At 52.1% G+C, this 26,454-nt stretch overlaps 1 protein-coding gene across 1 annotated transcript in view; it reads left to right on the forward strand.

Annotated features, from left to right (window-relative positions):
* The window catches only part of FAM178B (family with sequence similarity 178 member B), an 81,762-nt gene that overhangs the window by 25,884 nt on the left and 29,424 nt on the right, over positions 1-26,454 (forward strand). The window contains 4 exon segments of the mRNA XM_069541287.1: positions 11,783-11,901; positions 16,249-16,338; positions 16,611-16,787; positions 17,037-17,134. Coding sequence (XP_069397388.1) covers positions 11,783-11,901; positions 16,249-16,338; positions 16,611-16,787; positions 17,037-17,134 — 484 coding nt within the window.

Consider the following 26,454-nt stretch of genomic DNA (forward strand, 5'->3'; position numbering starts at 1 on the left):
CTCTTCAAAAATGACAGCTGGGCTTTCAATAGTGATTGTGTTGAATCTGTAAGTGACTTTGAGTGTTACTGCCATCTTAATAATATTGAGTCTTCTAATCCATGAGCAGGAGATATCTGTCCGTTTATTTAGATCTTCTTTAATTTCTTTCAAGAATGTTTTGTGGTTTTCAGTGTACAAGTCTTACACTTCTTTTGTTAAATTTATTCCTAATTATTTTATTCTTTTTGATACTATCGTAAGTGGAATTCTTTTCTTCGTTTTCTTTTCAGATCATTCCTTGCTAGTGTGTAGGCATGCAACAGATTTTTGTGTATTGACCTTGTATCCTGCAACCTTGCTGAACTCATTTATTAGCTCTAATAGTTTTTGTTTTGTTTTTTTTTTATGGCAGAGTTTGGTTTTGAAAGCAAACATATTCTTGTGCAACTAATTGCTTGCGAGAAATGACCTCATGTTTCTCTAACAAACATGTTTTGGCTGTGCTGGTGTAGGACTGGCCAGTAACTCAGTGCCAAACATACTGACTAGGCAGCAGTACCTGGAGAAGAGCGGCTCCATCAGTGAGATCGAAATACTTTGGAAGAGAAGTAAAACAGGTGTAGCTCCTTTCCCGCTAGTTTCCAAGACAATGTTGTTCCTTCTGACCTACTCATTCCATTCCCTGCCAGCTTCTATGATAGTTGTGTGCGAAGGGGAGAATATAACAGAATAAAAGACCCTGGCCAGTACATTCTTTGGATGTTTTTAAAGTGGGCGAGAAATTTAGCTCTCAGAACAAATTCGTTTTGTTTTCATGAGCAGTGTCTTTGGACACTTTGTCCTTCCTCACTTGGTCACCATGCTTTTCCCTTTGTCCCCAGAGCTCCAGGGTCGTAATTTCTCTTCGGCGAGCCCCGTTTTGTGGGTGGCTTTCCTTTCTGTCATTGCTTGCTTGCATCCTCTCTCCTCCCTCTTCTCAACCTTCCTTCCTTCCTCCCTCCCAGATAATATCTATAAGGTAGCTTCTTGTAAAAAGAATGACACAAACCAAAAGATGACCAATAAACTCACTAGCCAATGGAACCTGGTTTTATTTTTTCAAAAGTGCCCTACGTACCAAGTGCTGAAAATTCAAATACAAGAGAAAGGTGCAAAGCGAAAAGCGAACGCCTCCCTCCCTGCCCACTCCCCACGGCCCCTTCCTCTCCCCAAGTGCTCCTTATTAACAGTTTCCCGTGATGATTTCCAGGAAGAGAATTAATGCACAATCCACATAATGTATGTTTTTATATTTACAGGTTGTATTTACACCATCTTTCTTCTGTCATTTCGGCATTCATCTGAAATTGCTTCCAGTGGAGAGTTTCTCTTCTAAGAGTTTCCCAGCTCTCTCCCTGGGTGTCAGGAGAGGCCACAGCCCACACAGCACAAGTTGGACAGGGTTTTCTCCAGAGTCGAGGGGTCCTGGAGGTAGATGAGCCCCCAGGGTGTGAAAAGAAAACATTAACATTTTAACTCATCTTTTTAAAAACAGTTCTGTTGAGGCATAATTGACATACATTAACCTATACACATTTAACGTGTACAACTTATACACGAAACACAGGTATATACCCATAAAACTGTCACCACATCAAAAACTTATATCCGTTGTCCCCTGCCCTCCAAGTTTTCTTGTGCCTCTGTAATTAATTCATCTCTCTCCCCTTTTGTCTCTAAGAAACCACCCATCTACTTCTTGTCACTCCGGATTAGTTTGCATTTTCTGTAATTTTATATAAATGGAACCATGCAGTAGGTGCTCTTTTTTTTTTTCTGGTCTGGCTTCTTTCAATTACTTTGAATTTCACACGTGCTATTGTGTGTATCCATAGTTTATCCCTTTCAATAGCCGGGTGGTATTCTGTTGCGGGGCAGTACCACAGTTTGTTCATCCAAGTCAAGGCTTGGTGGACATTTCGGTTGTTTTCAGTTTGGGGCTATTAAAATAAAACTGCTATAAACATTGTTATGCAAGTCCTTGTGGGGAGGTCCCTTAGGGTAAACATCTACAAGTGGATAGGCTGGGTCATACGATAAATGTGTGTTTAGGTTGTTAAGACATTGCCAAACTATTTTTCTCTAAGTGGTCATACCATCTCCACCAGCAGTGAGGGGGAGTTCCAGTTGCTCCACATCTTCCCTACCACTTGGTATAGTCAGTCTTTTTAAGAAGTATGTGGCGGTAGCTCATTGTTTTAATTTGCATTTCCCTAAAACGTGATGATCTTTGCATAATAAATTTATTTTATTTATTTATTTATTTTTGGCTGCCCTGGGTCTTTGTTGCTGCACGTGGGCTTTAGTTGCAGCTAGTGGGGGCTACTTTTTGTTGCGGTGCACGGGCTTCTCATTGCAGTGGCTTCTCTTGTTGCGGAGCACGGGCTCTAGGTGCACGGGCTTCAGTAGCTGTGGCTCGCAGGCTCTAGAGCGCAGGCTCAGCAGTTGTGGTGCACAGGCTCAGTTGCTCCGCGGCATGTGGGATCCTTCCGGACCGGGGCACGAACCCGCCTCCCCTGCATCGGCAGGCGGACTCCCAACCACTGCACCACCAGGGAAGCCCATAAATATTGTATTTTTTGATGCTATTGTAAATGGAATTGTTTTCTTAATTTCATTTTCAAATTATTAATTTCTCGTGTACTGATATACACTTGATTTTTGCAGATTGGCCTTGTATCCTACAATCTTAATAAACTTGTACTTTGCTGATAATTTTTATCAGGAATGTATATTGGATTTTGAGATGGTTATATGGTTTTTCTTCTTTAGTCTCTTAATATGGGGAATTACACTGACTGATTTTCGAATGTTTATTCCTTCATCCTTGCATTCTGGAATAAATCCTATTTGGTTATAATATATTAATTTTTTATGTATTGGTGGATTCAGCTTGGTAAATTTTTGCTGAGAACTCTTACATTTATGTGCATGAAGGATATTTGTCTGTACTTTTCTCTTTCTGGTTCTGGTATCAGAGTACTGCTGGTTTCATAGAATGTGTTAAGAAGTATTCCCTCCTCCTCAATTTTCTGGAAGAGTTTGTGTAGAACTGGTATTATTTCTTCCTTAAATGTTTGGTAAAATTAGCCAGTGAAGCCATCTGAGCTTTGTTTCATGTGGGAAGATTTCAAACTACAAATCTGATTTTTAAAAATGTATATATGTTTATTTATGATATCTGTTTCTTCTTAAGTAAGCTTTGTTGGTTTGAGTCCATTCATCTTGTCAAATTTATTGATATAGACTTTTTCATAATATTCTCTTATTATCCTTTTTAAAAATTTATTTATATTTTATTTTTGGCTGTATTAGGTGCATGGGCTTCAGTAGTTGTGGCTCGTGGGCTCTAGAGCGCAGGCTCAGTAGTTGCGGCACGTGGGCTTAGTTGCTCCGAGACGTGGGATCTTCCCCGACCAGGGCTTGAACCCGTGTCCCCTGCACTGGCAGACGGATTCTTAACCACTGCGCCACCAGGGAAGTCCTTATTATTCTCTTAATGTCTGTTGAATCAGTGATGATGGTCTCTTTCTCATTCTGATATTGGTAATTTGTGTTTCTACTTCTGATCAGTCAGGTCACAGGTTTATCAACTTTATTGATCTTCTCAAAGAACTAGCTTTTGGTTTCATTTATTTTCCTTTGTTTTTTGTTTCTATTTCACTGATTTCTGCTCTTACCTTTATTTCCTTTCTTCTGCTTGTTTTGGGTTTGATTTGCTTCCCTCCCCATCACTCCCCCCCACCCAGTTTCTTAAGTTGGAAACTTAGATCACTGTAGCTCATGTTAAGTTCTCTTTTTAATATGTTATATCACATACATAACATACTAGTATCACTGTGCAATTACATAGCTTATAAATGTGTATTTGTTGGAGGTATAACTTAAAAAATTTTAATGACAGATATGTACCATCAAAAAAGTTTGAAGACCAGCAGACCTAAATGAGAAGGAAATCCAAAAAAAAGGGGATATATGTATTTGTAGAGCTGATTCCCTTTGCTATACAGTATAAACTGACACAATATTGTAAAGCAACTATACTCCAGTTAAAAAAAAAAAAGTTTGGAGACCAGCAAAAGCATTCTTTGATTGGAGCTCTGGGCAGACTCATTATTAGAAATTTTGAGCAGCCACATATCATGGGAACACAGGGCTGCATGATTGATGTTGGCGTGTAGGATGGGGTGGATGGAGTGGAGTCAGGGTGTCCGACAGTCACTCCCTTGGCAAAACCCTGCAGCAGCATTGGAGTGGCATCAGGACACAGGTGGAACTGGGCAGTCAGATGCCCAGTTCTCACCTGAGGGGCCAGCACTGCGCACCAAGGATTGTTTTCAGTTAGCAGCAGTTATGTATGTGAAACACCTGGTGTACAGGGGACACTCAAAATGATAGCTGTTATCAGAACAAAAATGTACTTCTTTATAAATCGGAGATCATTAGAGAAACTGAAGGAACTAAGCAGCACAAATGTTCTAAATACTGTCTGTACCTCTTCTTCATTTTTGTAGTTCTGTTTTGGCCGTTTATCTCTCAGCCTGTTCTCAGCTGGTTGGTTTTTTTCTTTTTGTTTCCTCGCATGGTCTTCAAGCAGTCAAAAACCCCTTCGTTCTATAAGATCCGGTTGACGCTCTCTACTCTTCGCAGTCTTACGAGGAGTTGTCCACCCTTCACCTGATCTGTCTCCCATGGTGGGCGGGGCAGTCTCCAGCTGGAGTGGCAGGAAGCAATCCATCCAGAGCCCCTGGAGCCTCCCGGACTGGAGCCCCAGCCTGTGGACAGTGGCCCCTCAGGGCTCCACATGGCCTTGTTATTCGTGGATCACACACGTGCAAGGAGCACTTACGTGCAAGGAGCACTTACGTGCCAGGCCCAGGGCCCACTCTGTGCTCATGTGTGGGTGCCCTTCACTTCTGAACTTCACAGGGCAGGTGCCTCTGTCCCCAGGCCCCGAGTCAGGCCGGGATCCAGGTCTGCCGCCCCAGCACGCGGCATGTGTGGACCCACATGGGCAGGAAGACACGTTGAGGACCACCCGGGAGATCCCCACCCGGCACCAGCTCCCTCGGAACTGGGAACTGTCGTTGGCTCAGCACGGCCCCTCCAGAGCCCTCAACAGGAACACGACAATAACAGTAATTCAGCTTCATAATTGATCCTCATTTTTGAAACATGTTATTGTCTGTGGTGATGATAAAAGTAGTTTCATTAAGAATAATAGCTAACATTTCTAGAGCGCTCGTGCCAGGCACTGAGCCCAGGGCTTGGCCAGTCTCATTCAGTCACCACAACCGTCCAACAAGTAGATACTATTATTTTCCCATTTTTACAGATAATTAGGGGGCTGGAAAGCCTGAGCTTCATACTCTCTGTATGGAGTGCACAGTTTCCTATGTGGTCAGCCTGACCCCCCAGTCCAGCTCATTTCATCTTTTTCTCTGTCTTGCTCTCTGTGCTCCGGCCTCACTGACCTTCTTTCCCCCACCCCCATCTGTCCTCCTGCTGCAGGGCCTTTGCATGTGCCGGTTTCTCCACCCAGGATCTCTCTTCCCTCCTCCCAGCAACTCCCTGGCTTTTGCCTTCTTCACTCCACCTCTTCCTTGGGCTCACATGGCCTCTCTAGCATTGCCTCCCGAGGCAGGTCTGCACTGCCCCCCTCTCCCACCCCCCATCCAGCCCCCACTTCCTCTACTCCCACTATCCCTTTCCCACTCTTTGTGGCTCTGGTTATAGCTGATGTGTGGATTCTTTGATTCATATTGTCTCTCCCGATGGGCTGTGAGCCCCAGAGCTCAGGGACCATGTCTTTGCTCGTTTTTGTTTTAGCCTTCACTTGCGTCCCTGGCAGCTCCGTGAGCCGAGTACACAGTAGGACGCGGACTATATCCGTTGAATGAGTGGCCACGTCTCCGGGACCGTGTGTGTTGCCCACAGCAGACGTCAGCCTCTCTCCCCACCAGGCCCTCTGAAACCCCGCGGTCAGTCAGCTGGGGAGCTGCCTGTCTGCTCCTCCAAGGTCAGGACACGGGGTCCGCGGGCCCCGTGGGGACCAGCACGCGTGCTTTACCCCAGCTCAGCGGGCATCTCCCTGCTCCCTGGACCTTTGACTCTGACCCACCACCTGTACAGCCGGGTCACAGGGTGCCGCTCCATGAGCTGCTGGGCTCAGGTAGCTTTGATCTCCCAGAACACACGTAGAATAGTACTGGCACAGGATTTTTTTTCCAACTCCCAGGTGGTCGTGACGTGCAGCCAGGCTGAGAAAGGCTGGGAGCCAGGCTGGGAGCCCTGGGAGTGATGCGGGCCTGGGGCTGCCTTCCTTTCATTCCTCCCTCTCCCCCGCCCGCATTATCAGCCAGAGCAAGTGAGGATGGGCCCCAGGGTGCCGCTCTGGTGTGAGGGCCACGGCTTTCCTTAGCGCAGGGGTTTCCGAACTTGGCTGATATTAGAATCACTTGGGACTTCTTAAAAATTCCAGAACCCAAGCCACACCCACCCTAATTAAACCACAGTCACTGGGGTGGACACAGGTGGCAGCAATATTTGAAGCTGCTCCCTAAGTGATTCCAAACTGTGCAGACAAGTCTGAGAACCACTGCCTTAGGTTCTTAGCTGGGCCCCCGATGCAGAACATACAGCAGACACCACCTTCCCTTAGACTGTCTGCTGCCCAAGGTGCTGTGTGTGGATACCTTTTCTTCTGTTGTTGTTGTTGTTTTTTGGGGTTTGGGGTTTTTTTTTTTTTGGCTGCATTGGGTCTTCGTTGCTGTGCGTGGGCTTTCTCTAGTTGTGGTGAGCAGGGGCTGCTGTTCGTTGTGGTGCACGAGCTTCTCATTGTTGCCGAGCACGGGCTCTAGGCGCGCGGGCTCAGTAGTTGTGGCACGCGGGCTTCAGTAGTTGTGGCTCGCAGGCTCTAGAGTGCAGGCTCAGTAGTTGTGGTGCACAGGCTTAATTGCTCCACGGCATGTGGGATCTTCCCGGACCAGGGCTTGAACCTGTGTCCCCTGCATTGGCAAGAGGATTCTTAACCACTGCACCACCAGGGAAGTCCCTGGTGTCTTCTGTTTCATTTTATTCCAGAGGTCAGGACCATTCCCAAAACTGCAGGTTCAGAAATCCAAAGTGAGAGAGAACCAGTGGGCCATGCATTCAGGGACGTTACTGGGACGTCTTTGGTTGAGTCTGAATCAGTCTCAAATTCTTGCTTTTGAAACTTGAGAGGGTAGTTGGCTGCTGCCTTCCTGAGTCACACTGAAGGGGCCTTGCATCCTTAAAAACAACTCAAGAATGTGTACTAAAGTAGCAAAGTGAGGAAGTAGCTGCCTGGAGGTGAGACGTAATAGCTGGGCCTCTAGCAGCCACCCTGGGCTGCCAGGTGGTCTTGAGAAGGAGAGGCACCTGCTGAGAACGGTGGAGCAGCAACGTCACCCAGGGTCCCACAGGACAGTCAGGTCCCCACCGTGTGGCCGCCCACTCCAGGCTTCTTTTTCATCAGAGAGAAATAAAACTCTAGCTTATTAAGCCCAGGTGGGTTTTTTGTTTTGGGTGGGGGGGGGGGGGGGTGCTTTTTGTTATTTGCAGCTGAATCTAATTCTAGCAGATACCATGGGTTCAGTGGTTTGGCTCAATGCAGGTCTGTCCTACACACAGAGCCTGGAATGCTCAACGGTGTTAGGTGGCACAGGGCAGTGGTGTGAGTTACGGAGGGCAGTAGAGGAGAGGTGGCCTGGGGACGGCATCACCTGCCCTGTACACACCCTCAGCTCGTGGATCAGCAGACCACACAGAGGGGCTGACAGAGCCTCTGTGTGTGTGTACGTGTGTGTGAATGGGTGGTGTGTGTGCACGCGTCTGTGTGGTGGGGCGTGTCGGTACATGTGTGGGGGTGTGTGTGAGTAGCGTGGTGTGTGGTGAGGGGGGTGTGTGGAGGGGTGGGCGCCCACTGCGTTACATACAGCGAGGTAGGCAGGGAGGCTCTAGGGCCCCGTGGGGAGGGCCTGAGCTCCGGGGCAATGGCAAGAAAAGGGAAAACAAGGGGCCAGCAGGGTGGGTTGCCCAGCAGAGAAGGAACAAGAAGGAGATTAGGAAGAAAGCGGGCAGCGCAGGTCTGGGGGGGAGCCAGGGGGCGTGAGAGGCCGGAGCAGCAGCGAGCGGGTCTGGGTCGGGGCGCATCAGGGTCCCACCGCCGGGGCGGTGCTCTGTGGGGAAGCCGTGAGAGGCTCTGTCCCGTGCTCATGCTGTAGTCGGGGCAATGAAATGTGCGTGTTCTTGAAACGTGGGCTGGGTAGGATTTTGTGTTTTCTACCGCACACTCTGATCATCCCTCTGATAACGTCTCCTTCGCCCTTCGTCCCAGCCCCGCAGAGGGGTGGGTCTGTGGGCTGGGCGCCGGGCCCCTCCCCTCCTCTCCCAGGCCTCTCTGGCCCTGTCCCCGTCCCCTCCCGCCATCCCCCACCCCTGGGCCTGGCACCAGCTCCAACACGCCGGGCTCCTGGCTGGACCCAGGTCTCTGCAGGCTCTTCCGCCCGCCCGTAGCATCGCCCTGCGTCACCCTGACCCCTTTCCTTCCCCGCCACTTACACACCCGGGCACGGTATATTTATTTTTCGTGAGTGTTGTCTGTTTCCCCACGAAACCTTCGGCTCCGTGACACCAGAACTTTAATCGCCTGCTGTTCACTTGCTGTCTGTTGACTGAATAACAATTTTAAATGACTAGGGCTAGAGCTGATTGACTAAAGCCCGTGATGTAGAACAAGTTTCAATTTAAATACAAGAGTGCTGAGGGGAGTTCAGTAATCAGAGCTGGGAGGTTAAGAAACCATACGATTTTAAGCCTCCCCTAAATGCTGTGAGCCCCACCCACGCTCGGGTATGTGATGGGTCGGTAGCTTGCGTTCCTTTGGGAACCAGCACCCCCGTTACAGCTGACGGGGACTCTGCCTGCTGTGGCACTGAGGGGTCTCAGACGGTGTCAGAGAATCAGGACCCAGTCAGGTGGCGCCTGCAACACCCAGAATGCTCCTTAGCAACTCGATTTGGGGGCGGGGAGGGGGAGGACAAGGACAGATGTCTGAAGACTCCGCTCCCCTAAGGCCCAGGATGGGACCTGGTGGGTGTGAAGATGGGGTGAGCAGACCCGGGCAGGGGGGCTGGCACGGCCAGCGCTGAGGAGGGTTCTCAGGATGGGCATGGTTGTCCCATTCAGTGGAAGGGGTGCCAGGAGAGTGGGTTACGTGACGTAAAGCTGCTTCGGAGTCGCAGATGGAAAAGTCGCTTTTATTTCAGACCTGATGCCTTTCTTCCCCTGACTTCCCCCGAAGCCTCAGTTCCATCCCAGGAGAGCTTTCAGATTCACAGTTAATAAACAGAGCCCAGATGCGCGGGGCTGTTGGCGCTGGCATTGGACACGGCCCAGGGCCCTGGTGCTCCCCCGGGGGATCACCTCAGATGACCGTGCTGTGGGCGTAGAGGAGCTGAGTTCGCGAGACTTTTCTTCTGTGTCAGCTCCAGAAAGCCCTCCTTCGGGGCAAACCGTGCTCGGGAAGAGCTGAGCACATGGCCTACTTACGGGCAGCGTTAATTACGGGCTCTCGGTGCCTGTCCTCACTTAACCAACCGCCCGGGCTGTCGGATGGGGACTGATTGACCCCGAGGTGACCCAGGCCCCTTTCTCTGACCGCTCCTGACACTTTAACTCCGGGTGGAGCGGGCGTGTGGAGTAATCACCGGGGAGGCGCAGGGAGAGGAGCCGAGGCCAGGCTGGGCCTCTGGCCGGTGGGGTCTGCACTGCTGCTGTCACGGGGCTTCAGAGGCACCTGCGGGGGCTGCCGCGGGGAGCCGGGTCCAGGGCTGCGGGCAGGGTGTCGCTGCCCCGCTGGGTTGATTCTCTTGCCACACCGTCTTCCCCTCCCTGGCAAGGTCACCGGCTGCCCACACTGTCCCCCATGGCTCAGGCACAGGGAAACAGTCCTCTCTCATTGTGTTTTGCAGCCTTCATTCTTCCCAGCTAGTTTGTGTAGCGGGCAAGGGGTAGCATTACCTTTCTCGGACTTGTTAAGCTGCCCAAGAGGAAAAAAATAAACAAACAAGAAGGTTTTTCCTCCTCCCAGAGTCTCGTTACTACTTGGGTGAGCCTCGACCCGTATACGTTTCCAGAGAGAGACACTCGATGCCGAGCGGCCCAAGGCTCGTCCCTGGACGGGACTCAGACCCTCCGCCGGCCGTTCCACCGTCTGCTGGCTCTGCAGCCACGCGGGACCGTTGCCGAGACACCTCAGCTCGTTGAGGACGCCCTGTTTCTTGCCTTGGGTCGCTGGATGTGCCAGGCTCTTTCATGCTCTTTGTCATTTCTGTCCCTTTGCCGGGCGTGTGCTTCCCACCTGCCGTTCCGCCTCCCCCAGCCCCCAGTTAATTTCCCCTTCCCTGAGTAGCCTCCCTACCTTTCCCCGGCTTCGATTTTTGCGGGAACACACTCTCTTGTATTTGTTTATCTGCCTGGCTCCTCTCCCTCCTAGACTTGAGCTCCCTGAGGTCAGGGGTTCTACTGGGTCACCTTTTTGTCTTTGGTGACATGGTGGGGGTCCATCGAGGGGGGCCCTCAGGTGGGAAGGTTCAAGCCCGAGCTGCTCATGCGCTCCTGGCCCAGCTTCCACACTCTTGATTCCCACAACTCACCCGCTGTCAGATCTCTCATTTGCTTTCTCAGCACTGCCAGCTTGTGACGTTTTTCCAGTTTCCCTCTTAGTCATGTACGGCTTGGTCAGGTTTGTGTAGGATGCTCTCCATTCATGTGTTCATTCATTCATCATTCATTCGTCATCCATCCATCCATCCATCAGCTCCCTCCACACACTGGCCACTCCTCTAGGCTCTGGGTGTGCAGGGATGAACAGCACAGACCTAGTCCCTGTCCTTGTGGAATTTACATTCTAATGGGGAAAGACAAACAAGAAGCAGTCAAGTCAGCACATAAGATGATGTGGAGGGGTGAGAGGGTGGAGACGTGGGTGCTGCCCCTCGATGAGGCTGTGGACGCCGCAGTGCAGGAGAGCGCGTGGAGTGGGGTGCAGAGGTGCAGCCATCTCTGGGAAATACGCTCCACTGCGTTGCCTGTTATTTCTCTGTTCTCCCGGTTCAGAAAATATCCTTAAATAGCCTGACAGGAGAAAAGGCCCTCAGTCTGTAAGGTTTTTCCCCTTTGTTGATGGGGTCAGAGTATCGTTCACGTCTTGTTAAGAGAGAATGTCCTCGAAGCTCGAGCTTGCTGAGAAGATGCGTCCTGGGCTGCAAGGAGGGGCCCTGGCAGGGACGGTGGACCTGGGAGTGCCCAGACGTTGCCGCCAAGGCGCTGCTGAGTCCGCAGTAGGTGCAGAGCTGGCCTCAGCCCTTGGTGGCAGAGAGCCCAGGGCCGCGGAGCCTGGTGTCTCCTGAGTCTTGCTGTCTCGAGGCCTCTGGTTCAGGACTTGGCATCTGGCTCAGCTCGGGGCAGCTCAGTGCCCCAACGGCTGCCTGGTGGAGATGGTCAGTGTGCCGTCCTCCCCGGTCCCTTGCACGTCAAGGTGGCCATAGCTTGAAGACGGGAGAATGAATGTCCAGGTTCCCAAAGTGCCAGCAAGTATCTGAAACCACTGGTGTCTTCACAGCTCCAGATAACACCCGTGCTGCCCGAGGATGGGGCCACCAGCCCCGCTTGTGGGCGCAGTGCGGCCTGTCCTGCTGTGCCCTCCCTAACCCCCTGCCCTTCCTTGGCCTGACAGATGCGGACACGAGCTTGTGGTGCCCCTCGCTGCAAGAGGTCACGGCCGCGTTCCACAGCCTGGGTACCCACAGCCCTGCTTTGCAGCCCCCGGGGCCCCTCCAGCACGATGGGAGGTGAGTACCTCCCCCACCTCGGTGTCCTTCCTCATGCGGTCCACAGCCACTGAAAGCAGTTCAAACCCATCTAATCGTGTACATTAAATATGTGTAGTACCAATTACACCTCAGGAAAAATGTAAAAAACAAAACAAAACAAAATATTACCCCACAAATAGACTCTTCTAAACATATATCCATGCTAGGAAACACTAAAGTATTTCCTTTTCTGTAAATGTAATACGCCTGGCCGTTCATTGTACAGAGCTCCATTTTCATTATTGTTGGTGGTATCCAGCCTTGGCTCAGTAAGCATTTTACAAGTTAGAGAAAGGAAAGATTTCCTCTGATGATTATTTTAAATTATGTGCTTTTTTTTTGGCCATGCTGTGCGGCTTGTGGGATCTCAGTTCCCCGACCAGGGATTGAACCCGGGCCACAGCAGTGAAAGCCCGGAGTCCTAACCACTAGGCCACCAGGGAACTCCCAAATTATGTGCATTTTTTGAGGTTAAAAATGAGAAGTTACCAAGCTCAGGCTCTAGCCCAAACGGCGAAGCACAGAGTCTGAGGGAATCCCAGCACACAGGTACCCCTGAGTACGGTTGCGCACCACGAATGAACAGCGTGTGACGCAGCCTCGAGGCAGGGACGAGCCAAGCCAGGCACGGCTGAGTCTTGCTGCTCTGACTGGCATTTGTTCCCGCCCCTTCCTGACTCAGCTCTCGCCGCCCCTCCTCTCCTAAGACGTGTCCCAATCTCTTTGGTCTGTCTCCAAGCCCCTCCTGGCACATTACCTAATATCAGCTCATGGCCAGCAAGGCACAATTTTACATGTAATTTCCACAGTGCTCCACTTTGTGTCATGGGTGCCCCCTTTGTGCCCTGGGCAGCGATGCTAATTTGTCCCCACCCTCTAGGGACAGAGCCGGACGATACATAGACGACTCGTGTTGGGTGAATGGGTTGTAAAGGTGTCAGTTACGGCACATCCAAACTCTCTGCTGAGAGTTCTTTGAGCAATTGGTTTGAGAACCCCAGACAGGCTGCGCCTGCCGACAGGCCCTCAGGGCGCCGTGGTGGGCGGATGTTTCTCTAGGGGAAGGCCAAAGCTTTCTCAAGAACCTGTTCCACGACTGTGTTTGGTAATTGTCTGCCAAAGCAAACCAGACCAAACCACACTTGCTGTGCTGCAAATACCCTGCCGTGTGCCAGCCTGCCGTGGGCGACAGGGAGCGGGAGATGAAGCTTTGCGCGCTGGCCTGCTGCTCACGCCCTGCTGTGCAGCCCGGTTCCTAACAGGCCTCGGACCTGTACCGGCCCGGGGCTTGGGGACCCCTGCTCTAGACTATTCAGGGAACACCAAGAACATTCTGGTATCTCTTCCACCAAGGGTGTGGCGTCCTTCATGGTTACATGGGCCACAAGAGAATCTTCAGGGCAGGCAGTCTTCTCTCTATCGTCCTCCTCGGAGGCTCGTCCCGTGTCAGTTGGTTCCACGTCAGGTGCTTCTCTGTTGACCTCTCGGGATGTCACCATCTAAGGCTCCGCTGGCCGAACAGGTGCCCTGGGGCTCCTCTGGGGCACCCACAAGCCTTGCAGTGGCCAAGACTGGAAATGAGGGCACACGTGGGCGCACGGCTTAGCTTGGCTGGCTTGCTCGTTGCTGTGAGAAAGACAGGTCTTTCACCAGTTGTTCCTAATCTCAGATTTCCTTAAAACTCATCACCGTCTCATTGAATGCTTCAGGATTTCCTTCCAGAAGGGAACAGCCCTGCTGCTGCTGGACCATATGCGCATCGTCTGATGTCTGCCAAGTGGACAGCATCTATTAGATGCTCAGCATCTATTCCTCTTCATTGCATTGACCTCGGTCTCGCAGAGCCCAGATGACGGGTCTGGTTTGGTTTGGCGGTGCAGGCCTGAGGAGAGCACCCGGCCTGCAGCCCCCGTGGTGGGGCACCTGACACACTGCTGGGCTCTCGGTCATGGTGGCGGCAGTGCTTGTAGCTTCCCTTACAGTCTTCCCTCAGAGAAGGTGCAGAGGGTCACTTTATTATTTTTTTCCAACAGTAATAGGGGAAAACAAATAGAGAAGCTGACATACTTCTCTTAAGAGTGTAGAACAATGTCATTGCAGCCCAAACTCCAGCTCCTGGCTGTTGGCCAAGCCTGTGTTGAGGCTGGGAGGCGGGGGTGGGATGAAGCTGCTTTGCAGGTGGAGTCTGGCGGTGGGACCCTCAACTTGCCCTTCACCTGCTGAGTCCTCTGGGAGAGGAGTGGGCTTATTAGGCTGTGAATTCCTCTTCTCCGAGGTGAAGGCCTGGGGATGAGCTGACGCCGCGTCCCAGAACAGCAGTCACGATGCCGACGTCCCAGTCGAGCCTCAGGAAGGCAGGCCGGGGACGAGGACCCTGATTTGTTTCCTGCTGTTCCCAGCAGAGGTGGCACAGGGGAGGCTGTTCCCCTGTCCACTTGGGAAGGCTGGCCTTCCTTCCCAGCAAGGAGAGGCCTCTCGTCATAGCCACACTTCCCCTGCCCAGCTCTGAGAAGACGCATCACCAGCGCACGTTTTCTACACTCCTCCTCCCACTGGCAGCACCAAACTGTCTGAAAGCCCGCTCCTCTTGGGCAGAGTCACAAAGTCGGCTCTGAGGCTGCCCCCACCCTTCGGGAGATCTGAAAACATTCCCACCCATGCTTGCATGGCCCCGTGCGTGCTCACGGGCTGGTACAAACCAGAACTCCCCTGCACACACTGACGCAGGTCCAGCGTGTGCCCAGATGCGTGAGGGCCAGCCTTACCCATTAGTACTCTGGCCCTAATAAATGCTAAGACCTGGAAGAATGTCTGATCCCAATCCTGTCCCGCACCCCCTCCCAACTTTGCTTTGTTGACACCAATTTCCCGGGTGCCTAGAGGTGGGTTTCTTTTTTCCCCCTCTGAGAAGCAGCACCAAGAAGTAAAGAAGAGCAGAGCCTTTGGGAACCGTGGCCGGGGGCGGGGGGGCTACACGGGAGGCTGTTATTGTTGACAGTGGTGTTGTCATCATCGGCGTCTTCATTTATAGAGAGTCCGCTGTTATCAGGAACTCCAGGCCAGTTAGTAAGAGTGGAGGAGTGGAAGAGACAGCAAAGGGAGCGTTGTCATACAGTCACCTCACTTATTTGAAACCAACAAGATACACTTGCCCAGAGAAAGAGCATCATTTAGTGAGGGGGCCCCTGATCAGTGTCTCCTCCAGGGAGCATGTGCCTGGGAGGCTCGTGCAGAGGGTGGTGTGGCTCTGCTGTCGGCTAGTACCTCTCTCCCTGTAGGACTCTCGCCACCCTGAGTGTGACTCTGGTCTTTAAAGAGGGTGTTTTCAATACGACCCTGGCCTCTAACTTCATCCAGGCTGTTTCCTCTCTAGGGGAAAACTGGCCATGCCGGGCTTGTCCGTGGACAGCATGGTAGTGGGACATCTTTGGAGGGGTTCTCGAGGACCACTTATACTCTGATTTCACCTTACTTGCAGATACTTTGGAGTCTAACCTGACGTGAGCTACAAAATAGTGTCCTTTTCAGTGCATGAGCGGACTCACCATAACTGTGTGGACACAGAGTGCTTTTAAGGAAGACTTTTGGGGGTCAGTGGAGAATGATTTTCTGTTTTCCAAGTCCCAGAAAACTAAAGCTGGAGGCCTTCCTGGAGCGGCAGCGTTGGGGAGCCAGCCCCCAAGAGGCCCCAGTGACCCCGCACCTCCTGGCATTCATCCCCTCGTGCAGCTCTCTGTCACCCCAGGTCAGGCTGGCCCGTGTGGCCTGGAGAAATCAGCAGAAGCGATGTCACCTCCAAGGTTAGGTTATGAAAGGCTGCAACCTCCGTCTCAGACGGGCATCTCCTCTCTCTCACGTCACTCGCTTCAGGGGAAGCCGGGGCAAGTTGCAGAGCCCTGTGGCGAGGCCTGCATGGCAAGGACTGAGGCCAGTGACCCCTGAGTGAGCTGGGAAGCAGCTCCTCCCGCCCAGTCAAGCCTAAGCTGACAGCAGTGCCCCCACCAACGTCTTGGGGGCATCCTCCCAAGAGACCCGGAGCCAGACGCGCCCCCCCTCCCCGCCCCTCCACGCTGCCTCTGGATTCTTGACCCTCAGAAACTGCACAGAATAATACATATCTGTTGTTTTTAAGCCTCTGCATTTGGGGGTCATTTGTTACGCAGCAGTGGGTGACCAGCACACACAGGGCATCAGGGTCCCAGGCTGAATGGATCATCCACAGGCTCTCTGTTGTTCTTCAGCAAGCGCGGCCTCCCTCTCTGCCTCACTTCTCCCCTTGCGCCCATCTCCTCCAGTTTCCTTTCCTTTGTTTTTGTCTCACCTCAGCGAGCTTAAAAGTGAGGCTAGCCTGAGCCGGACTGAGCAGCAGGACACCCCCCAGGAGACGGCCTTGGACAGCAGCCTGAGCCACATCTGTAAGGTGAGCCCCACCCGTCCCTCTGCTCGCAGTCCACACCTATTCAGCATCCGGTTCAGTGAACACTGCTGAGCACCATCGCAGGCACCGTGCCGACGGCCAGGAGGGATGCCACAGAAGCCCGCGCCCACCACGCCTGCGCCTGCGCCTGCCCCTGACGACCCGAGGGGCCTCGACTCCAGACCTCACCATTTTTCTCAGTTCCTTCCCAGCGGGGCCCAGGGCTCACAGTGCCAGGGAGGCACCCCTGCCCTAGCGCTCTCTCTGCTCTCCAGTTCCTGATGCTGTGCGTGCTGGCCCAGCCAGGGGCCTACACCGATGGGAGCCTCTTGGGCCTGATTGAGCTGCTGTGCCGAGCCGGCTTGGACGTGGGGCTCCGCCTGCTGCCCAAGACCGACCTCCAGCAGCTCCTGCTTCTGCTCCTGGACAGCATCCAGGAGTGGCCGGGGAAGGTATGGCGGACCCCTGAGCCCGAGCCCAAGCCCCCAGCCTCACCGCGAATGCTCTCTCACGGCCCCTAGAGCGCCCCAGGTGGAGACAGCGCTGCTCCCTCCCTTACCTGGCCTCCACGACCCACCCTCTTACTCTCCAGATATCCCCCCCACCCCTACCCCCACCCCCCGCAGTGGGCTGGTAGGGAGGTCAGGGTGGAAGGCGGGCCACGCCCCCCCAGCCCGCCTTGATGCCCACTGTCCCCACAGCTCCGGCAGCTGTGCTGTGCCCTGAGCCGGGCATCTGATCACCACCACAACCTGCTGGCGCTTGTGCAGCTCTTCCTGGACGTGACGCCCCGGAGCAGGTGGGTGCTTCTCCACCTCTGTCTCCCCTGACCTGAGGCTTATCCCCGCGCCTGTGCTCAACCCCTGTGAGCGATCCACGGTTTGCCCCATCAGTCCCCACAGACCTCCCCCTCCCGCCCAATGTCAAAAACCCAGGAGAAAGAACTAAAAATACAGCTCACGAATGAGTTCATTACAAAGGGAAAAAAGCCTCATTTTCTTAACGCGGTCTTCTTAGCTAAACCGTCACCTCGTACAGTTAGCCTCAGACCTGCAGCATCCCCACCTGCCCTTCTTTGTGACTCCTCCCCAGTCCTCAGTGGAGGGAGGGTTCCTTCTGTCATTCAGACCTCAGCTGTGTGTTGTCTCTTGATCACTCCCCGCTCCCACCCCCCTCTCAAACTCTCCATTCATCATGCTGTTTTATTTTCTGGACAGTATTGATCTCTGCCAGAAGTTATCTTACTATTTGTTCCTTGTTCATGGCTGCCTCTCCTCCTTGTCGCTTCCAGGAGAGCAGATCTCTTATTGGGGTCACTGCCACATCACCCCACGTCCAGAACAGTGCCTGGCATGCTGTTGGCACTTCGTAAATTCTTTTCAAATGAACGAACGAGGTGAACAAACAAACTCAGCCCACAGGGAGATAAGACCCATTCGCTGCTGGACCTGCCCCAGTCTCTCCCCTCTCCCCTCCTTCCTTCTCCCACTTGAGGCCACAGCCGCAAGGAGTCCCTTGCCCTTCCCTGTGCAGACCTCTCCCCAGGTCCCCTCCTGTCCTCTCCAGCCCTCCGTCTGCAGCTCGTCCCACCTAGAATGACACCCCTTCCCACCCTTCCAACCAGACCTGTCCTGGACCCCCTCCAGGAAGACCCTTCACAGGTACCCACACAGTCACTCTCCACTGGGACCACCCTCCTGCAACTCCCTCCCCAGGGGAAGCTTCTGGGAGCAGGCTTGGGGTTCTGCTCAGACTGCTGTCCGCAGCAAACATCCTGAGCTCAACTTCAAGCCCAAGATGGGAAGCTCGATCTCTTTCCTATGCATCTGGCTGGAAGAGAGGAGGCCTTTCCACAGTCCTGAAAGGAAAGCTTTTGCTGTGTATTTGAAAGAACTGGGCTTCTCGAAGCTCTGTCTAAGACCTTTAGGTGATGCATGCGTCGGAAATGGCAGTCCTAGAGGGCTTTCCCGTCCCCACCTCATTTTCCCTGTTCATCCCGAAATCGTGTCCGTTCTGCCTTCCACATCCTAAATCTTGGCTTCTAGTTGCCTGTGTCAGCTCCACAAAAGCAGGGACCTCGTCTGGGTCACTTTAAATCAGCTACCTCCTTCCCGCCCCCTCCTGCTTTCATCTCACCATCTCTCACCTGGATGGTGGCAGTGGCATTCTGTCCCTGGCTCCTCCTTCAAAGGCTGTTTGCTCTGCAGGTACATGTGATTATCCCCTCTCTGCTTTGCCTTGCTTGCTGTCGCCTGCACGGCCAAGTGCAAACACCTTAGTTTGGTCTCCAAGGCCCCATGTGGTCCAGCCCCAGTTTCCCATTTGGTCCAACCAGGCCATGTAATTTGTATTTGTTCTGTGTACTTTTATATGTATATATATTTACATGTATGTAAATGTTTATAAATACAGGCAGACCGCATTTCACTGTGCTTCTTCGCTTTATTGCACTGCACAAATATTGTGGTTTTTTTTACAAATGAAGCTTTGTGGCAGCCCTGCATCGAGCAAGTCTGTCAGTGCCATTTTTCCAGCAGCATTTGCTCACTTCGTGTCTCTGTGTCACATTTCAGTAATTCTCAGAATATTGCAAACTTTTTCGTTATTAGGTTTGTGATGGTGGTCTGTGATCCGTGATCTTTGATGTTACTATTGTGAAAAGATGAGGACTCACTGAAGGCTCAGACGATGGTTAGCATTTTTTAACGAGGTGTTTTTTAATTAAGGTATATACACTGTTATTTCAGACGTAATGCTATTGCATACTTAATAGACTACAGTATAGAGTAAACATAACTTTTAAAAATTTTTTATTGAAGTATAGTTTATTTACAATGTTGTGGTTAATTTCTGCTGTACAGGAAAGTGATTCAGTTATACACATATATTTCCTTTTTCATAATCTTTTCTATTATGGTTTATCACAGGATATTGAATATAGTTCCTGTGTAGTAGTACCTTGTTGTTTATCCATTCTATATATAATAGTTTACATCTGCTAATCCCAAGCTCCCAATCCTTCCCTTTCCCACCCCTCCCCTTTGTCAACCACACGTCTGTTCTCTGTGTGTGAGTCAGGTTTTTTTGTGGATATGTTTATTTTGTAGATATGTTTTATAGATACGTATTTCAGATTTCACATGTAAGTGATATCATATGGTATTTGTTTTTCTCTTTCTGACCTACTTCACTTAGTATGATAATCTTTAGGTCCATCCATGTTGCTGCAAATGGCATGATTTTATTACTTTTTTAATGGCTGAGTAATATTCCATTGTATATATGTACCACATCTTCTTTACCGATTCCTCTGTCGATGGACATTTATATTGTTTCTGTGTCTTGGCTATTGTAAATAGTGCTGCTGTGAACATAGGGGTGCATGTATCTTTTCGAATTATAGTTTTGTCTGGGTATATGCCCAGGAGTGGGATTGCTAGGTTACATGGTAGTTCTATTTTTAGTTTTTTGAGGAACCTCCATACCCTTTTCCATAGTGGCTGCAGCAACTTACCTTCCCACCACCCATGCAGGAGGGTTCCCTTTTCTCCACACCCTCTCCAGCATTTATTATTTGTAGACTTTTTAACGATGGCCGTTCTGACCAGTGTGAGGTGGTACCCCGTTGTAGTTCTGATTTGCATTTCTCTAGTAATTAGCGACGATGGGCATCTTTGCATGTGCCTCTTGGCCATCTGTATGTCTCCTTTGGAGATTCTTTGGAGAAATCTCTGTTTAGGTCTTCTGCCCGTTTTTCGATTGGGTTGTTTGTTTTTTTTGTTACTGCTAAACGGTAGGAGCCGTTTGTATATTTTGGAAATTAGGCCCTTGTCAGTCGCATCGCTTGCAAATATTTTCTCCCAGTCTGTAGGTTTAAACGCAACTTTTACATGCACTGGGAAATCAAAAAATTCATGTGACTTGCTTTATTGTAATACTTGCTTTATTGTGGTGGTCTGGAACCAAACTTGTAATATCTCCGAGGCGTGCCTGCACATATGTGTGTGTGTGTGTGAGATGAGCCTCATTCTTTTCCATAGCTGCATAGTATTCCCTAGTGTGCATGCAACCAGTCCCCTGTTCTGGAGATTTGTCCAATATACAAGCTTTGTGCATCTATCCAAATATTTCTATAAGATAAGTTCTTTGAAATTGCAGTCCTGGGCTTCCCTGGTGGTGCAGTGGTTGAGAGTCCGCCTGCCGATGCAGGGGACACAGTTCGTGCCCCGGTCTGGGAGGATCCCACATGCCGCGGAGCGGGTGGGCCCGTGAGCCATGGCCGCTGAGCCTGCGCGTCCGGAGCCTGTGCTCCGCAGCAGGAGAGGCCCCAACAGTGAGAGGCCCGCGTACCACAAAAAAAAAAAAAAAAGAAATTCCAGTCCTAAAGTATGTATATATAAAATTTGGCCTCCACAAAAGAAGCTGCACTAATCAATAACAGACATGAAAATGCCTGTTTCTCCACATTCTCATTAACACCGTGTAGTCTCAATTTTGTTCTTAAGTTTTAATTAATCTGGTAAGTGAAAAATCTCTTCCTGTGGTTCTAATTTTCATTTCCCTGATTGCCAGTGAAATTGAGAATCTTTTCCTATGTTTATTGGCCTTTTGTGTTTCTCTTGGTGTAAATTACCTCTTGATATCTCGCCCATTTTTCTATCAGGTAATTTATCTTCTTCTTAATTATATTGATTTATAAGCAACTTATTACATTTTGGACACCGTGTTTTCTCCTAAGTCTGTAAATTATCCTTTTTAAAACTTTGTGTATATCCTTCCGTGAACTGATTTTTTTTCCCTTTTTCAATAAACTTTTTTTTTTTTAATTTATTTTTGGCTCTGTTGGGTCTTTGTTGCTGCATGCAGGCTTTCTCTAGTTGCGGCGAGCGGGAGCCACTCTTCGTTGCAGTGCGCGGGCTTCACATTGCGGTGGCTTCTCTTGTTGTGGAGCACAGGCTTCAGGCACGTGGGCTTCAGTAGTTGTGGCATGCGGGCTCAGTAGTTGTGGCTTGCGGGCTCTAGAGTGCAGGCTCAGTAGTTGTGGCGCACGAGATCAGTTGCTCTGCGGCATGTGTGATCTTCCCGGACCAGGGCTCGAACCCGTGTCCCCTGCATTGGCAGGAGGATTCTTAACCACTGAGCCACCAGGGAAGTCCCTTCAATAAACTTTTAATTTCAGAATAGATTTAGATTCACAGAAAAGGTACATGGATAGTACAGAGAGTTGATTGTAATTGAATCTTTCTATCTTGAAAAGGAAGGCCTTCCCCACCCCCAAGAGCATAAAAATATTGTGTTCTCATTTCTTTCAGTACTTACATAACTTTGTTTCTCTTGGCTCTTAATCCCATCTGGAATCTCTTTTTTGTAGGTATGAGACAGAGATCTAACTTGATTTTTTCCACCCCCAAAGAGCCAGTGACCCAACACCAATTTTCTTCTGTCTTAGTAATCCATCATTCCCCAACAGATTTGAAACTACCTGTGTCATATCCTAAATTTATGACATTGTTCATCTGTTAGCCAAACTGTGATATCAGGAATCAGTGTCTTTCCGAGGGTATCTTTCTTATAGCTCGAGGGCCCCCGGCAGATGCTCCTTAAATGCTCATAGTGAATATAATGGACCGGCCTCACCTGCTTTCAAACAGACACCAACTAGGGTAAAACCTCCTGCCGAGACCCGTTGCTGGGAAAGAGGGCTCGTCATAGGGATGGAGGGTATGCATTCATTTACTTAGAAATTTCATTTCTTTTTCTACATAGATAAAGCCCTCAGAACAAAATTCAAAAGGCACCAAGGGGCACCTCTTGAACCCCCGCCCCTGCCCCTGCCCCGTGCCTGTACCACCTAGCCTTGTCCCCAGTTCTCATCTGTGCTTCTGGCTTGTCCTCGCCGCCCTTCTTTCCACTTCAGCATAGGTTTTGGCAGCTGTTCCAAACTGGACCGGAAAGAGCTTCTAATGCTTTTTCACAGCTGCACTGTATTCACTGTGCTCTTTAGTTAGCTGCCCCCTCCACAGCGTCCCCGTGGTGGTGGCCTTGTTCTCCCCTTGCTGGTGGCTGCCCCACTGGGCTCAGTGCCCAGACTGACCCCAGGAAGGAGGGCGTGTTGTTGTACGATGGGCTGCCACTTTCTTCGTCTGCCTGCCTGCCGACTGGTTAAGCACAGAGCGAGAACCCCCGCCAACACGGGTGTGATGCCCGCCCCCCCTCCCCACCTGGTTGACCAAGACTTCAAGGGATGCACTGTAAGGCGAAGTTGAGCGTAACCGTGAAAAATCAAAGTACAGACTAGAGCAAAGCACCTGAAATGGGGCCAATGGGAAGAGGAGGCTCTTGGAGGAAAGTCTGTCTTGGGACTCTGCCCCTCTGGGGTGGCTCCAGGAGCTGCTAGGGAGAGCGCATGTCTGCGCAAGCCCCTGCGGCAGCTCCCACGGGCCCTTTCGGGAGGGAGCTGCCACTGAAAGCTGATGTTCCCAGGCTCGGGACCCTCCTTCACCGCCTGCGAAAGTTTATTAAATGTCCCACGGGTGCTGCCTCACCGTGGCCCTGGAAGTAGAGGCGAAGTGACACCAGCTTAAGCGGATTCCTGGTCACGAGGGAGGAGCAGGCAGCCCTGGGAGAAAGCAGCCTTCAAAGTCACCAGGTGTTTGCCCCAGGGATGAGAGTAGTGACAGGTGCGGGCACACCAGAGCTCCCCGGAGCCCTCCTCGCTTCCCTCTGGGTTCCACGCTGCCGCCCTGGGTGGGCAGAGGGTCCGTGCAAGGCCCCGGACCGGTTCATCTTCTCCCAGCCCATCAGCCTCTTCCGGCTTCATTTCCTGGGTCCCTCGCTCCACTGTTACCTCCCTTCCTGCGTGTTCTTCAGATCTGCCCACCCTGAAAACTGCATGGCCACGTGGCGTGGTGCTACCACATTCCCTGGTTCCCCCCCCCTCGGCCCCTGACCCCTTCAGGCTGCCCAGGAGCCGCCCTGAGTTGCCAGCCAGCCTCCTGGGGGCCCTCAGCAGATTCCAGGCTCCACCAGGCTTCCTGCTGGAGACACCTCTGCCCTCCCAGCAAAGAGCGGGGCCCCTTCTCTCTCCACAGGATGACTGCTGCCCCCGCACACACGCCCCGTGGACCCACAGCTCTCACCCCCGCCTTTCCTCCTGATCCCTCCTCCACATTCAGGATCTCAACAGTCCTGCCTTTTCCAGAACCTTCCTTCTGCACCATCCTTGCTCGTCCTTATACCTTCAGCTTTTTATTCTCTACTGGCTCTTTCTGTCAGCAAAGAAATGTGCTCTGTGTGTCTCCTACTTTCAAACGGCAGTTCCATCTCCACCCACCCCTTCCTGCAGCTCCTGCTGCCGTCCAGGCTCTCCACCCCCAGCTCTCTCCTTCTCCTTGTCCAAACCCTGCCCACCCTGGACACGGGGGTTCTTCAGAGCTCAGAGTGTCTCAGAGGGAGTTCTCACCTGAGAAAAGAGACAATCGGGCCTCTGGAGACGGACAAGTCCAGAACATTCTAGAAGGAGTCCACCAAGGCCCCAGACCCTCAAGATTTCAGAAGGGTTCAAAATCTGGAGGAACAAGAGGCAAGAGGAAAGTCATGTCCAGGGGTCAAGGGACCACGGCTGGAGCTGGGAGGACGGCCGAGGGTCCCCCTGCTCCTCCCTCGTGACCGGGCTGGTGGCTGAGCAGACGCTCGCTCCCCTTTATGAGTGGCTGTGGGGGGGCGGGGGGCTGTGGGAGTAGAGGCGCCAGCCCAGTCCTCCTAAAGCGCTCTGTCACCAGTGACCTAATGGCCTGTCCTCGTGCGCAAGCTTCCCATTTTCGCCTTGGCTGGCTGCACGGTGTCGTTTTCCTGGTACCCTCCCCTCCTCAGGCCCCTCCCCCTCAGGCGCCATCCTCGGTGGCCCCGCCGCTTCTCCCCGAGCTTTGGTTGGCCTCAGGGTCCTGCCCCAGCCTCTCCTCTCTGGTCCCTTGGCACAGCCTCGGGGGGCTTTCTGGGCGGGGATCTGTCCACACTGCCCCCTTGCAGGACTCGGGTGCCTCTCCCCAGCTGCTGGGAGCTTCGAGCTTGCCTCTGCAGGAGGTTGGCTGGGCCCCTTCCTTGGGAGCAGCCCAGGGCTGGGGGTACAAAGGGCTGCCGCTGCCTCAACCCTGCATGTCTCTGAGAGACGGGGACCCTGCCAGCTCCAGAGCCCCTTGCGGGGTCGGCTGAGGTCTTTGCGGTGACTGCATCGCAGCCTGGCTTGCCCCCGGCCCAGACCTGCTTCCTCCACGCCCCTGATAGGAGTGATGCCAAGAGCACCCTTATACCCCGCTCCTGCCATAAATTCCATGCACACTCATCTCCGTTTCAGAGTCCAGCTCCTTGGGACTCCACCCAGGACCCCATCTCAGCCACTTCCATGGCTTCAACCCCAACTTCGCGCCAGGGGCTCCCGAGTCAATACCTCTGGCCAGACTTTTCTGCTCAGCACCAGATCCGAGTGGGAAGTATTTCAAATTCAGCACATGTGAAACAGAAGTCACTGTCTTCCAAGGGGGACCACCTCCTGTCTTCCATGGCCCTGTGATGGCATCTGCCCATGGCCTGAATCCTGGGGGCGGGGTGGTCTGTGGGCACCTTCTGTCCCTTCAGGCGTCCCCATCTCCCACGACAGTTACCTCTCCACATCACCCTCCGGTGCCACAGCGGCTCAGGCTCTCAGGACAGCAGCCCTGGACGCCTGCCAGGGAGCCAGAGCTGGCTCCTTCCAGGCTCTCTCCCGTGTGACCCATCCCCACTGTGTCCAGCGGTGGCCTCTTCCTTCTAATGCACATCTGGCCCTGTCACTCCTCTGTTTAAAATCCTTCAGGCTTCTATGCTCAGGATGAAATTCAAACAGCACAGCCTGGTGTACGAGGGCTTTCGTGCCTACTTTCCCAAGCCTGCCTTCTCCCCGCCACGTCCCCGCACAGGCTTCCGCACTCCAGCCATATCCCGAAACTGTGCGGCTCCCCAAACCCGTGATGAGCGTTTGTCTTGAACTTTTCAACATCTGTTCCCTCTTCCTAGAGAAGCCTCTTCCCCTATCTTCTTCCTCCTCTTTGCCTGGTTGACATTTCCTCACCCCCAAGACTAGGCTCAGATGAGGCATCTCCTCTTCGGAGAGACCTCCGGATGCAGAGCCCTGGTTGTTGTTGCCCCTTGCTGACCCCTTGGGCTGTGAGTGCCGTGAGGGCAAGAGCTGTGACTTTGCTCGCTGGGTCCTTGGACCCTGGCACGGAGGAGGGGCTTGGAGAGCATGCTTGTGGAGTGCTTGCTTCTGGAGGGCAGATTTCAAAACGAGTAGAGAGAGTGAGAGCTTTTTAGTAGCAGATTCCAAAAAGAAAAATGGTTCAGGGGGGCTAGAGAGATCCTGCAATAAAACTTTGAACGTGGTTTGCAAATGGACCCAATGAGGAAAAATACAGGAAGTATCTAGAGGTGCAGGGGCTGCACTCAGAGCTCATGCATGATCTCTGATCTTGAAAGATATGGAAGAGGGAAAGAAAGGGACATGAGCAAGGCAAATGGAGAAACAGCACGGACCAGTGACAGTATTGGTGGGAAAAGCTAAGGCCCGTAGAAGGGGCTTCTGTGTAATTTTTCCTTTTTTTTTTTTTTTTCTTTTGGCCACACCACGAGGTATGTGGGATCTTAGTTCCCCGACCAGGGGTGGAACCTATGTTCCCTGCAGTGGAAGCGCGGAGTCCTAACCACTGGACTGCCAGGGAAGTCCCCTGTGTAGTTATTTTTGAAGTGAGGAGTGCTGTTCTGGGCTGGTGGGGAAACATTAACACTGATGAAGAGAGAACAACACCACGTAATTCCTGTTTTGCTTCTGTCTTCCTTGTCGAGGAGCATAATTTTTCATCTGGACTCAAATATTGATCAAAGGGGATTGCAGCCTAAGATATGGGGGGGAGACGGTAGGACAGCATCCAGCTGTGTAAAATGAGTTGAGGTCCCCTCCCGCAAAAGGATGTCTCAAGTCTGTCCTGGGCGACGTACAGGTGGAGTGCCCTCACTCTGCAGAGACCTCTGGGGGGCGGGGGGGGGGTGGTTTCGGGAGCTCCCAGGGCATGGGGAGGGAGGGTGCAG

This window comes from Delphinus delphis, chromosome 12 (genome assembly GCF_949987515.2).
Source record: "Delphinus delphis chromosome 12, mDelDel1.2, whole genome shotgun sequence".
NCBI classification, from domain to species: Eukaryota; Metazoa; Chordata; class Mammalia; order Artiodactyla; family Delphinidae; genus Delphinus; species Delphinus delphis.